Source organism: Myotis lucifugus, unplaced genomic scaffold (assembly GCF_000147115.1).
Source record: "Myotis lucifugus unplaced genomic scaffold, Myoluc2.0 scaffold_197, whole genome shotgun sequence".
Classification (NCBI taxonomy): Eukaryota; Metazoa; Chordata; class Mammalia; order Chiroptera; family Vespertilionidae; genus Myotis; species Myotis lucifugus.
This window is the reverse complement of record NW_005871245.1, coordinates 1,909,308-1,922,626: the sequence shown is the minus strand read 5'-3', so window position 1 is coordinate 1,922,626 and position 13,319 is coordinate 1,909,308. Positions and strand designations below refer to the sequence as shown.

At 61.0% G+C, this 13,319-nt stretch overlaps 2 protein-coding genes across 4 annotated transcripts in view; one reads left to right on the top strand and one right to left on the bottom strand.

Annotated features, from left to right (window-relative positions):
- The window catches only part of SYTL1 (synaptotagmin like 1), an 8,722-nt gene extending 6,138 nt beyond the window's left edge, over positions 1–2,584 (top strand). Inside the window, 6 exon segments of the mRNA XM_023760985.1 lie at positions 166–309; positions 569–727; positions 962–1,040; positions 1,156–1,255; positions 1,978–2,183; positions 2,355–2,584. Of these exon segments, the coding sequence (XP_023616753.1) occupies positions 166–309; positions 569–727; positions 962–1,040; positions 1,156–1,255; positions 1,978–2,183; positions 2,355–2,494 (828 nt within the window). The 3' untranslated portion in view covers positions 2,495–2,584.
- A 159-nt stretch (positions 2,585–2,743) lies between these two features.
- On the bottom strand, positions 2,744–13,145 carry MAP3K6 (mitogen-activated protein kinase kinase kinase 6). 3 transcript variants are annotated; one of them, XM_023760982.1, is made up of 28 exons: positions 11,933–13,144; positions 11,824–11,847; positions 11,376–11,566; positions 11,092–11,260; positions 10,654–10,760; positions 10,070–10,240; positions 9,871–9,983; positions 9,327–9,486; positions 8,977–9,139; positions 8,775–8,882; positions 8,626–8,675; positions 8,440–8,535; positions 8,189–8,276; positions 7,976–8,109; positions 7,511–7,638; positions 7,128–7,264; positions 6,666–6,771; positions 6,022–6,179; positions 5,727–5,919; positions 5,485–5,623; positions 5,022–5,181; positions 4,719–4,895; positions 4,350–4,455; positions 3,927–4,095; positions 3,726–3,838; positions 3,571–3,644; positions 3,204–3,280; positions 2,744–3,015 (listed from the first exon to the last, which is right to left on the bottom strand). In XM_023760982.1, the coding sequence occupies exons 1-28, from the start codon at positions 11,990–11,992 to the stop codon at positions 2,925–2,927; spliced, it is 3,462 nt and encodes a 1,153-aa protein (XP_023616750.1). In that variant the 5' UTR covers positions 11,993–13,144; the 3' UTR covers positions 2,744–2,924. The 3 variants fall into 3 exon arrangements, with proteins under 3 accessions (XP_023616750.1, XP_023616752.1, XP_023616751.1); XM_023760984.1 differs by lacking the exon at positions 8,189–8,276 and having other exon boundaries at positions 8,017–8,109; positions 11,933–13,145; XM_023760983.1 differs by lacking the exon at positions 11,824–11,847.
- Between the last annotated feature and the right edge of the window lie 174 nt (positions 13,146–13,319).

The following is a 13,319-nucleotide window of genomic DNA, read 5'->3' as shown; positions in this document are numbered from 1 at the left end:
AGTGTGTGAGTGTGTGTGAGTGTGTGTGTGAGTGTGTGTGTGTGAGTGTGTGTGAGTGTGTGTGAGTGTGTGTGTGTGAGAGAGAGAGTGTGTGTGAGTGTGTGTGAGTGTGAGTGTGAGTGTGTGGCTGGGGAAGCCCCCAGGCCGGGGAGGAGGTGCTGGGAGGAACCTGCCCCCTTATCTCTGGTCCTCACCCCCCTCCCCCGCCTCAGCTACGTCAAAAGCTACCTCCTCCCGGACAAGCAGAGCAAGCGCAAGACGGCCGTGAAGAAGCGGAATCTGAACCCGGTCTTCAACGAGACTCTGCGGGTAAGGCTGCCGGGGGCGGCCCCCCATTCAGCAACCAGGCTCCCTGCCCGAGGGCTCAGGGGGCAGGGGCGGCCACATGTGGTCATTGCCTGTCCCTCCGTCCTGCATTCCGCGGGCGGAAGGGCAGGGAGCCCAGAGTGGTGGGCGCAGCGTCAGTTCAGACCCCCGCGAATGCCCTCCCCTCGGGGGTCCCCCGTTTTCCATCCTGCGGGGAACGCGGCAGGACCAGCCCCGCATTAAAGGCACCGCCTGTCCCCAGTACTCGGTCCCGCAGGCCGAGCTCGCCCGCCGCGTGCTGAGCCTGTCCGTGTGGCACCGTGAAAGCCTGGGTCGCAACATCTTTCTGGGCGAAGTCGAAGTGCCCCTGGACACGTGGGACTGGGACTCCGAGGCCATCTGGCTCCCCCTGCAGCCCCGGGTGAGGCCACTGGTCGGTACAGAGGGACCCAGGGCACAGATCCCGTTTTCACCCGCCGAGCCTTCCCCAACCCCGCAGACTCCACCTTCGCTGGTTTCCCTCGAGGCTCTGCCTGCCTGCCCTGCTCACCGCGCCCCGGTGTCCGGTGTCCGGTGTCCGGAGGCTCCACCCCGTCCCTTGTGGCCTCTTTGCCTTGGGTCCTGTCCCTGCTCCCTGACCAGCCCCCTCTCGCAGGTTTCGCCCTCTCCTGACGACCTTCCCAGCCGCGGGAGGCTCTCTCTGTCCCTCAAATACGTCCCCGCCGGCTCTGAGGGTGAGTGGCGCCCAGGAGAGACCAACCTGGCCCGGCCCCTGGGCGGTGGGGACTCCTGTCCGACAAGGGGGAGGGCTCTGTCCATGGGCCGAAGCCTGAGCCGGCCTTTCCGCAGGCGCAGGACTGCCCCCGAGCGGGGAGCTGCACTTCTGGGTGAAGGGAGCTCAGGACCTGGTGCCTCTTCGTTCGGGATCCCTGGATTCTTACATACAATGGTGATGGCACTGGGAGCTCCCCACCTTTCCTTTTGCCTGAAGTGGCACTCCCCACCCCCTTCTCATCGCCCACCCTTGATCCCCTAGTCTGGGCTTTGACTTCTGAGCAGGGTGAAGGGGGCAGCTTGAGGCCGGAGAGTTGAGGACACCTCTAAGGACTGCATTTCAGTGGCTGGCACCTATAGAACTTGTTGGAGAGCTGAGGCTGAGACCTGGGGGGGTCCAGGGGCCCTTCCATGGAGATCCTGCAAGGCCAGGCTGTGGGGCCTGCAGTTCTGTGGTTTTCAAAGTAAGGTCCGGGTAGCTCTGGTGGTCCAGGTTCTGTCCCACCCTCAGAGAGCGAATGGAGGTAGGCCGAACAGGTTCTGAGATCCCAGCCCTGATTCAACCGGGCATTGTTTTTCTCTTAGGTTTTGTACTTCTGAGCAATATTTTATCTTGCAGAAAGGGCCCACGGCTTTCAGAAGTTTGGAAATTACTCTGAGGGACAGCAGGGAGTCATGGAGGTCTTTGAGTCGGGGAGTAGCAAACTGCCACTTCAGAGCCATTACTCACAGGAGACCTGGGAGGAGGCTGGTGCAAAAGTCCTAGGGCATCGAGGATTGGAGGCCAGTTCTCAGGCAGGAGCCAGAGGACGTGGACATTGCGAGGGAGTCTAGGCTGGTTCTGGGGAGCGTAAAGGGGTGACCGCTTGATGCCAGACCCCCCCCCCCCCCCCACAGCTCGGTGCTGCCTGATGACAGCCGGGCCAGCCGCCAGCGGACAAGGGTGGTGCGAAGGAGCCTCAGCCCCGTGTTCAACCACACCATGGTTTATGACGGCTTCCGGCCTGCTGACCTGCGCCAGGCCTGTGCTGAGCTCTCTCTCTGGGACCATGGGGCCCTGGCCAGCCGCCAGCTGGGGGCCGTACGCCTCAGCCTGGGCACCGGTAAGTGGGCAGGACTCTCGGGGGCAACCACTGCTGGGAGGCAGGGGCTTCCTGAGTGGCCTTGGGCATTTCCCTTTTGTGAACTCTGGTGTCAGTGCGTAATCTGGGACCGGGCAGGTATTCCTGGGACCTGGGGTGGCTAACGTGACCATGACCTCCACCCTTGCCCAGGCAGCAGCTACGGGCTCCAGGTGCCCTGGATGGACTCCACCCCTGAGGAGAAGCAGCTGTGGCAGACACTCCTGGAGCGACCATGCGAGTGGGTGGATGGCCTTCTGCCCCTCCGAACCAACCTGGCCCCCAGGACATAGGTGCCTGACAAGCCTTGGCAAACCTCTCTCCGGACCCCCATCTCAGGGCCTGCCCTTAGTGGAAGTCAATAAAGTCTATTCTAAGGGCAACGAGGGGCTGATGTCTGCTTGGGGTTAGGGGGATGGGGTGATGGCAGGAATGAGAGAGGGGAGTGCAGGGGGCCAGGTGAAGGCACTTTAGATTCAGACATAAAGACCTTAGAGAGCTGGCCCCAAGACCCCCGCATACCTCAGAAGTTGCCAAAGCCCAAAGGTACAAAAGTGTTCTGTTTAATAGTCTTTGTCCGGTGGTACTCAGTGAACTTGGGCATCTCTGTGGTTGGACGGCCCCTACCACCACCTGGTCCCTTCCAGTTGCCCCCGGGTCAGAACTTGCTGGCGTCTTCTCCAGTCACCCGTCCTCGGGTCTAGCCTCTTGCCTCTGGTGCCCTCATTCAGCCTCCTGGGGGCCAGGGGTAACAGCCGTGGATCCTGCTCGCTGTGCCAGGATGGCTCTCCAGATACGGCATGCCATCCCTCCCCTGGGGGTAGCAAATTCCCTGTGGCTCAGCCAGAAGACCCTGGGCTCTCTGGTACCCACTGTCGGCCTAATGCCCCCTCTGTCCCCAAGGGAGCCTAGTGTCCCTGTGGTTTCCAGAGAGGAAACCAGACAAGCCTGTAGCTGGGGGTCAGGATGTGCATGGGTCATCCTGGAGGGCACAGGACATACCTGATGCGGGTGTAGGTGAGGTCATCTTTAGTGGCGCAGGTCAGTAGGGCATGGAGGGTGAAGCTGTGGTTCAGCAGCTGGTTGTGGACAAAGATGCCCACACAGAAACAGGGAGAGATTAAAATTAGAGAAAGGTGTGTCCAGAGGATCAGAGCCTAGTTCTGTTTACTACCGGCATGCTAGGGCAGATCCCACCCCTTTCTGGCCCTCAGTTTTTTCATCTTTACAATGGGGAGCGGAATCCTAACTGTGCCCTCTAATTTGAGATTCTCTGTATCAGAGGGGAAAACGTGAGAAGAGCTGAAAGAGGGGCAGAGGTGGAGTTTTGGTTGGTAGAGGTCATGGTAGCCAGCACTCTCTCCCTCACCCTCTGGATGGTGCCTGAATCCACGTCCAGTTCCTGTAGCCACTGCACCAGGCCCTGGTCCACTGTTCGAGCAGCTGTCAAGGAGAAATCAGGTGAACCCAGGGGTGCCTCCTGCCAGAAGCTGTCTCCCACCACCATCAGTGTCCTCCGCTCACCTGGGGGCCCTGAGGCCAGGGAGCAGGTCCTGGCCTCCTTGTCCACCCGCTGTAGAGCTTGTTGCATCAGAGCCCGGCACTCCCACTCCTTCTCAGCCAGGACATCTCGGAGCCTGTTGGATGGCAGAAGGCCAGTAGAAGGGAGGGGAGAGTGGGGGTGACGCTCACACAGAGGCTAGGGATGGGTCCCAGGGGGCTTACCGATCAGTCTCTGCTCGCAAGAGGCCCAGCTGCACCATCAGAGGTGGGAGGCTCTGCTCGCGTTCCCCTGGGAGCAGGCTTGGCTGGACTGGGGTGTCCTGCTGCTTGGGCTGGGGCTCCTCTTTACTGGACTCCTCTGACCTCTGTGGGACTGCATCCTTCTCCACTCCTGCGGGTCAGAGTGAGGTGAGCTTAGGCCGGGCATTTGGGACCCTCGGACACGGGCAGAGGGCGTGGGGAGCTCTGTGCACTGGCCGGGTGGTGTCAGTCCGGGAGATGTCTGTCTGGTCACTCCCCCACCCACTCCTTCCTGGCCTGGGTCAGGCCTGGTGACCACACCCCCTGCCAGCTCCATTTGTGTTCCCCACGCCTCCAAGGGCCACGCCCTCACCCACAGGCAGGCCATCTCTGCTCCCGGCCTACCTGGGCTCAGCACGGCTAGGGCTCCCCGTACAGCACGGCTGAGCAGCGAGTCCAGCACGAACATCCAGTGTGGGCGGATCTGGCGCCTGCGGAGAATCTGCTTCACCTGGGAGGGAGGATGGCGCCGCTGAGACTGCTAAGCCTCAAAGAGGTGGGGCTGGAGTCGGAAAGGCCTAGAAAGTCTGCCCGAAGCAAGTGGGGTGGACCGACTTGGAGTCAAGGGAGGGGCTGGGAAGCTAGGACTGCGCAGATGTCCCTTCCCTGGTGGCTCTGTCGTCACAGAGAAGACATGGAATCTTTCAACAGCAAGACCTTGCACAGGGAGTTCATGAGCTGTTCTTGGGCAGCCCTAACTGTGAGAACACTCACCGCATCGGGGAAGGCAAAGAGTGGTCTGTGCAGAAGTGCAGGCTCAAGGCCCTGGGCCCGCAGCTGCCCTTGCAGGGCCCGCAGCTCCTGGGCCAGCTGCCGGCGGTTGGGCGTGTGGATGTGCGCCCCGAGGCAGTGCAGTAGCTGTTCCACAAGATTCCTGCCCAGACGGGGTTCCTGAGAAGGAAGGTATTTCCATTTGAGCCAAGAGAGATGCTGGTAAGGGGCTGGGGTTGGGGAAGGCCACTAGCCGGAGTCCTGCCGGTGCTCTGCCACCAGGGGGCGTGGGGGCGGGCCGCCCACCTGGTCCTGCTCCAGCCACAGATTCTCCGCCAGCGTGGGCAGCTCCTGCTTCAGCACCTCGGCCAGCATGGCCCGGCGCTTGCTCTCTTGATGCAGCAGGCTCAGCCCTGAACTCTCCTCCGGGGACGCTGAATCTTCGGCTCCGGGCTCCTCGGGCACCCTGGGTGCAATGGGGAGCGGCCAATGGAGGGCGGGCGGCAATACCGACCAGCTACCTCCGCCCCAGGGTTTGGATCCCGGCGCTGGCTTTGACTTTCAGGCCGCTCTCACAGGGATAAGAGAGAGACCTGGCACGGAGGAGGCACCCTAACGAAATACAAGTAAGAGCAATTGGGAGGTAGGCACCCAAGCGCCATCCTTACAAGTGGTCAGGTGCCCAGGTCCGTAGAGAGGGCTTATTCTGGAGGGAGTAACAGGACAAAACCAGATAAAGTGAACCCGCCCCAGGACCCTGGGCTCTCACCGGAGCTGGCTGGTGTCCCCGTAGCTGAGGCAGCGCTTCGGGGGACTAGGCGGGTGTTGAGAGGGTGCCTGAGGGCGTGGGAATGTCTGGGACTGGGTGGTGGAGTCAGCTGAAGGAAGAGGGCTGGCTGAAGGGGCATCTGAGGGAGGGACAAGGCTGTCAGCCTGGGCCCCGCGTCAGCCCTCAGCTCCACAGCTCTCTGCCCTCACTCCAGTGTGCACCCCTCTCCACCCACGCAGTACCTGGGGGCCGGGGAGCATGCTGAGGCGAGCCCGGGCTTCGGCTCCTCTTCCCAGGCTGCAGGAAGGGGTCCCCCAGCAGTGCTTGAGCACTGGCACGAAGACGGGGGTCTGGCTCAAACGTTCGCAGGAGGAAGGCTTGGGCCTCGGCTGACAGAGAACTGGGCATTGGCGGATGTACCTTGTACATGCCCACCTGGGAGGGGGCCGGGAGGGAAAACAAGAATTAAGTTTAGAGACGTGCAAGGCACTGCCTGTCCCCACCCCACCTGCTGAGCCAGGGCCTGAGGGGTCTCACCTGAAACATGGCAGCCTGTGGGCTCCCGAGCTCGTGAAAGGGTGGGTGACCTGTGGCCATCTCGATGACAGTGCAGCCCAGCGACCAGATGTCAGCCGCTTTCCCGTACCCGCGTGGGCCCTGGTCAATGATTTCTGGGGCCATGTACTGTAGGGTCCCTAGGACAGGAGCAGTAGTAATAATGCTCACCTAGGCTTTATCGCTATGGAGCGACAGGGGCTCTCTCCTCTTTTGGCCGCCTGTACCCACCCTGAACTCTGTCATACAAAACAGTTCCCATCACCTATCCTGGTCGTCAAACATCTACCTGAGCTTCCTCACTCATCTTAGGGTCCATCCCATCCATGGATTCCATCACTTGCAGTAGGTTCCATCCTATAACCTGGACTCCATCAGCCACTCTGAATTTACCAACTTTGGTCCGCAGCAACACTTCTGGGTTCCATTTCAGGCACTAAACTCAATGTCCTCAGCTATCCAAGCTCCAGTTCTAGATTCCATCACCTCAGCCCTGGCTCAATCGCCTGCCCTGGGTGCTATCCCCCATGAACTCTACTCCATGCCCAGGAGAAGCACCTTCCCGGGAAGGCCCCAAGAGTCCTGCTCCAGGTCAGCATCTCCACTCACCACCCCACACCTGTTACCTGTGAAGGTCTCAGTGCAAGGGGTGATGCCTGCCAGCCGCTTGGAGGTGCCAAAGTCGGAAATCTTGAGAAGCCCACTGAAAGTGTTGATCAGCACATTGTCCCCCTGAGGAGAGTGGACACTTCGCTCAGTGGACATTAAGCTGGGGTGCTGACACCAGAAGTGGACCCTATCCCAGGATCCCATCTCCTGGGAATCACAATCTGACCCTACCTCTATCAGCCTCCTCCCCCTCCCATCCCACTATGCCCCTCTGGGAGCTGACACCTGGTTTGGCTTCAGATCTGGTCTCCTTCTCTAGGGCACCTTCTTGATGAATATCCCACCCTTTGCAAAGGATCTGCCAGCTAAGTCTAAACTGCCAGCCTCTGTCTGGGGTCATATCTCTTCCCTCCCCCCACCCCCCACCCCCGGCCCCCTCGCCCACCAGCAAGCCAAGGTGAGCCAGCTACAGGGCTTACCTTGATGTCACGATGCACAATGCGGTTGTCATGCAGGTAGCTGAGTCCCTGCAGGATCTGGCGGGTGTAGAAACTGATGGTGCTCTCGTTGTCCTGCAGGGGTCCCCACACTGACCGCAGCAAGGAGGACAGGCTGCCTGGGCAGGTGCAGTTCAAGGTCATCATTGCCACCCTCTCTCTCCAGCCCACAGCTCTCTGCCCAGACACACCCATACCGTGGCCCAGACTCCATCACCCAACTGCACAGCATCAGCTAATTGTGGGCTACACCACCCACACACACACGCTCTGGTTCATGTCCCCTAAGGGTTCTCCACCCCTGTCTGGCTCCATCCCCACGCCCCACACCCCCACTTCCATTCCCATCTCAGGAGGACAGGTACCTCCAGGCACTTCCTCCATGAAGATCTTGAGGTAGCCGCCCTCGCTGGCTGAGCCCAGATAGCGCACGATGTTCTTGTGGCGCAGGCGTTTGTGCAGAGCGATCTCTTCATGTAGGGGCTGAGAGAACCTGGGAGCAGGTAGGGAGAGAGGAACAGGCCCGATTTGGACAGAGATGCCCAGACAACTCCAGCACCAGCCAGGCCACGCCCCCATGATCTGCCCCGCCCACAACCCCCTCCCCGACTTTCCCACCTAATCACTCAGCCCGCAGGCCCCTCCAGACCAGGTCCCGACCTTCCTGGTCCCTGCCTTTCTGACTGCAGGCCCATTGGGCTCGAACTCTTTCGTCCAAGAGCCCGCCCACTTGCACCCGACCAATAGGGCATCAGCGCCCCCCTTACTGCCCCGCCCCCATGACCCTATCAGTTCCTGGCCCCACCCTGGCTCGCACGCCCAGCGCACACCTGCTGTCCCGCTCTGGGATCTCCTTGATGGCGATGCGTACCCGCGTGTGCCGGTCGCGGCCCGCGTACACGACCCCGTACGTGCCCTTGCCCAGCACCAGCCTCTCCCCGGTCTCCGTGTACTCGTAATCGAACTGCGGGGCGGGTGAGATGGGGGTTCAGCAGGGCCCTCAGCCCTTCCCCCTCCCCGAGCTTCCAGGCCCCCTTCCTCACCTCCAGCACCTCCCACACACCCTCTGCCTCCTCCACGGGCGCCCTGGGATCCGGATTCGTCACCAAGGACTGGATCAGGCCGCAGAACCTGAGGGCGGGAGGTCAGACTGGCCGGAGGGGTACCTTGGGCGCAAAGTGTCCCCTCCTGTGCCGAGAGCACCTAGGGGACACATCCCTTCCTTTCCCTCACTCCCCCGGACATCCCAGCCCTCAGAGCGCCCCGACCCGACCCGACCCGAGAGGCTGCGCACCACTGGCAGTGCCCTGCGCTGGGGAAGCACAGCTGGACGTCCTGAGCCGGGGGAAGCGCGTAGAGGAAGCAGCAGCGCTCGTCCCGCTTGGAGGCGCTGGGAAGGGATGAAGGGCACAGTTGAGCGCCAGGCCGGCTAGCAGCGCGCCACACCTGACTGCCCCAGGCCCCCAGGCCCTGCCCTCACCTGACACCGCTGATGGAGGGGAGCGAGAAGGTCCAGCTGGAGGGAAGGTCCTGTGAGAAGAAAGGGAGTCAGAGGGGCCTGGGCATGGAAGAAAGGCTCAGGAGAAGATACGCTTAGTGGTGAGTAGGGGGCCTCAGTGGTGGCTTCACCTGGGTCTCAGGCTCCAGCAGGCTCAGGGTCACTGCGCTCACGGGGTTCACGCCCTGAACCTCCAGTTTCGCAGGCAGCAGCACTTGGTTCATCTCCAGGACAAGAACCTGCAGGGGACAAGGGTGTGTGTGGGGCGGGGGGCGGGGGTAGGTCAGAAGGGTCCAACCCCTCCCGCAGGTCCCCTGACCCCACAGGCCTCACCAAGCACTGGTCCCCTTGGGGACTGTCTGCTTTGAGCAGCTGGCAGGACTGTAGTAAGAAGTGGAGCCAGAAGTGGGCACGGCGTGGGGGTCCTCCCAGGGGCTCCGGCGTGGGTCTGAAGTGCTGGTACAGCAGGAAGGTTTCCATCATGGACACCAGGTACCTGCGGGCACAGCGTTGTCTTCAACTCAGCCAGGCACCAGCTATCACTGCCCGGGAGAGTGGGCTGAATGGGGCATTAGGTGTCATGGGCACTGGTTTGGAAGGGACCAGGTCCTTGGCTCAGGGCTCAGGCCAGTGGACATAGATGCAGGAGCTGAGAGCACAAAACTGAAGAGGAGGCCACTTACCATATGGGGGCATTGAGTTTGTATAGCTGCTCTGCAGCCAGTGCCACCTGGATAGGGTCATTAGCAAGGATCTGAGCTCCCAAGTAGAAGCCTACATCCCAGTAATATTGCATCTTCTCCACACAGCCTTTTCGGGCCAGCAGGCAGCCCAGCTTCATACCTGGGAGTGAGGGGCATGGGCTCTAGTGAGTGTGGTTGCAGTTGTGGGCAGAGCCCAAGTGTGGGCCACAACCTTCCTGTGGGCAGGAGCACAGATGTGGGTGAAAATGTAGGTGTGGCCTGATCTCAGGTGGGAGGAGGAGCTCAGACACAGGTGAGGGTGTGAGAACAAGTGCATGTGGAAGGAACACAGATGTGAGCTTAGGAACAAAGAGTCATGGGCTTAAGGGCTCACAAGGGCCCAGGACAGGTAGGAGGACCCAGGTGTAGATTCAGGCAGACTAGATCCAGAAGGGGATGACCACAGTCCTAGCTCCCGCCCAGTGTTCTCTCTCCCTGCCCTGGGCGCCTGTTGGGAGGACAGGGGTGCAGAACTGGGGCTCACCAATGAGCCGGAGCTCTTCGGAGTCCTCAAAGCGCTGCCCAGCAGCGATGAGGAGCACGGCAGCATTGATGCCTGAGTGAAGGCTGGGCTCCACATCAAAAGCCTTCCGATACCTGGGAGTTGGGCAGAGGGATGAAAGGCTGGACTGATGCCCAGGCCCCACCCGCAGCCCACTGTCCACTTGCTGGTGCCCCCTTACCAGTGATAGGCCTGCTCTCGGTGCCCAGCATCCTGAAAGCCAGAGCTGAAGAACATGTCCTTGTAGACACGGCCACACATGCAGTACAGGTCGGGGGCCACAGGGCCCTCCCTCTGTACCAGTGGCAGCAGCACAGCTAATGCCTTCTCCCGGTCCCCAGGCCTGTTCCTCCTAGGGGAGGGGGAAGATGGGCTGGGGACTTGCCGGATGGCCCTGTCCCACTCGGTCTGGGGACCCCCAGATGCTGAACAGCAGGGACCCTTCCAGGGGCCTGACAGTAATGAACACAGAATGGCAGTGACTTTGGTCAGCACTGACCTTTCTAGAGGAAGTGATCCCAAATGGAAGTGATTTCTAGCTGCAATGATTCTGAAGAGAGGTGACCTTGGACAGCTGTGACCTCCCCAAGGGCACCACCTCACCGCACCCTGGGCAGCAGGAATGGAACAACAGGACCCTCTGACATCAGCGTGACCCTAGTCAGCAAATTCCTTGAACAGCACTGATCTCAGACAGCAATGACCTCATAGAGCAGGGACCCATGTTCCCACGTGGCTATGACCGAGCGCCGCTCTGCCACTCACCGGTTGAGGGCAAATGTATAGTGGAAGCAGACGTTGTGCTGCTCAGCCACGTCACAGGTGGGCAAGGCCTGCAGCGTCTCCACCAGCTCAATGATGGCTGAGTAGTCCTGCAGGAGGGAACAGCACACACTGACTAAATGGCCTCTGGTGGGTCCCATCGGCCCCAGCCTCTGAGGAAAACCTTGAGCTGGGGGTCCCCTCCCACCCCTGACACCCCACCTTCCCACCCCCCATCCTCTCTCTCAGGCCTGGCAGGTAGTACAGACACCACCCCTTACACGGAGAACCCATTGCGTGCCCCAACCTCACAACTGCCACGGGAGACAGTGACTCAATCATTTGCACTACAAACAGGCTCAGAGACATCAGCCAGGATGAGCTCGGGTCTGTCTGACACCCTGACACACGAATGCTGTGCCCGACTGCCTCTCAGCACACCTGCACATCTCGGTAGGAAAGCAGCAGGTTCATGATGATGTCAGGGCTCAGCAGCTCCACGCTGTCCAGTCTCCGCTGCAGGCGAGCCAGCTCCTCCCGCAGCTGCTGCCCGCTGAACCGCTCCCGGGCCTGCCGGATGTCCTGCCGAATGGTCTCCCGGAAATAGCCACTGATGCCCGGAGCAGGAGAGGGAGGGAGGGAGGGAGAGGGGATGGTGGGGCCTGTCCAGGTCACTGTACCCTCTCCAGCCTCCTCCTGGTGCACCTTCTCTGGGTCCCCCTTACCAAGAGTCCGTGGGCATGGCCTCCAGCAGGCGGGCAAACCGGCCCACCAGGGGTGTGAGCAGGGCCTCAGTGCCCACCCCGGGCTGGACTAGCCCATCAGCCAGGCCCCTCAGGAGGCCTACGTCACCACACAGCACTCGACCAGTGGCTGTCACCACATAGGGGATCAGTGTGTAGCTGCCAACACAATCCTGGTGGGAGGGAGTCAGGAATCAGTAGAGATCAGAGTTCAGCACCAGGTTAGGGAGGGGCAGTGAGGGGGTCAGAGGTCAGCGCCAGTGGGAACTGGAATAGCAGGAAAGGGACACACTGCAGGAGCAGAGTCACACAGAGATTGAGGGGTATTAGGGAGATTAGGTGACGGAGGAGGCCAGGAAAGGTAGTGATGGGTCAGAGGTTATAATGGAAGTCAGAGGGCACATTGGAGTGAGGGGTGGATTCTGCTCACTGAGTTCTTCTGAAAAATGTCCTCCTGTAGGGAACAGACAAATACTGATGTTCTGGGTAGGCCCTACCCCCGCCCTGTGCCTGCCCCCACCAGCCACCTGGCCACCTACCCGCAGGGCCTGCAGGTCAGGGATGTCTTCCTGGGAGCAGAGAAGCACGTTGTTGGTCATGCTGAAGCTCTCACGTACCCCAAGATGGTAGAACAGGGAAGGCTGTGCCAGGGAGCTGCTCACCTCCAGCACCACCACGTCTGCGAGCACAAGGTGGAGGCCCTGAGCCCGGAACCCAGCTTGGAGGGGAAGGAGGCTGGGGCTCCATCCTGGCTCAGCCTGCCTTCCTGTGTGATTCCAGCAGGATCCAACTTCGCTCCTGGCTTCCGTTTCCTGCTTTTAGGGTCCTTTTGGTTCTTACACAGAGGAGAGGAGGCTGGGCACCAGCCCAGAGCCTGTTCTAGGCCATTTGAGAAGCAAGAGTTGAGCTAACACTCAGTCCACTTCCCTGGGTCCGCAATCCAGTCTCTTGAAAGGTACCAGCATTGTGTGTAGATAACACTGTGCTGTATGTGTATGTGTGTGGTGTATGTGTGCGTGTGTGTGTGTGCACGCGCCTGTGTGTGCGTGTGTATGCGTGTGTGTGCGCGTGTGTGTGTGGGGGGGGCTGTGACTGGATCTTTGTGTGTGACAGGGTCTGTGAGGACCTGTGTATTGACATCTATGTGACTCTAAGTCTGTCTATAACCCTGTGCGTGTCTTTGTGTCCTCGAGGGGGGTCGGCCTACATTTTTTAGGCTGCGATTTTACGAACATAGGGCAAGCGCGGGCGCCAGGGCTCTTGGTTAAACAAATAAGTATCCAGAGGCGGGGCGTGAGGGTTGGTGGAAGGGACAGGCCGCCTCGGGCCCCACCCACGAGCGATCTGCCCGCCTCCAGCCCCGCCCATTGTCTCGGGGTTAAGGGGTCCTCTTAACCTAAGCTCCTTGCCCAGAATCCAGTCCGTTGGTCCCTCGCTCTCCTTTCTGCTCCTTAGCCCACTCCTCCGAAGTAGTCTGCGAGGACCCCTGAACCCCAGCCCCGCTCGCAGAGCCCCTAGGCGAGTCCACGCTCCACCTCCCAGGATCCGCCCTCACAACTCCGCGCGGGATCGTCCCGAGGAGGCGTTCTCCAGCCCAATTCCTAAAAGGCCGGCTCCCAGCCCCGGCCCAATGCTAGCCCCGCTCCCCAGGCGCGCGCCGACTCCACATGCTTAAGTCCCAACCCTGAACCCCGGAGTCGGCGTGGACCCGCTGAGTCCTAGCCCGAGCCTGGCCGCGCTGCAGACCTCCTAAACCTCACTTTTCTCGGGTCCCCGCCCCGAGCCCTCAGCTGTAGCTCACGGTGCAGCCCCCGACCTCGCCGCATCTCGCCCCTCCCCGCAGCCGCCGAGCCGCGCCCCCTCCGGTCCCGCGCTCCGCCCCCGGGGAGCTCGGGGGGTTCACACGGGGTTTAAGAAAGGAAATCC

What these genes read in the sequence shown, in the direction of transcription:
- MAP3K6 (XM_023760982.1), bottom strand. Translation starts at nt 11,992, where the DNA reads ATGACCAACAACGTGCTTCTCTGCTCCCAGGAAGACATCCCTGACCTG. An exon ending in TTGTGCATCGTGACATCAAG is followed by an intron (nt 6,772 to 7,127) that starts GTAAGCCCTGTA and finishes CACTCTCCTCAG; the next exon opens with GGGGACAATGTGCTGATCAA. An exon ending in TGTGGCTGGAGCAGGACCAG is followed by an intron (nt 4,896 to 5,021) that starts GTGGGCGGCCCG and finishes CTTCCTTCTCAG; the next exon opens with GAACCCCGTCTGGGCAGGAA.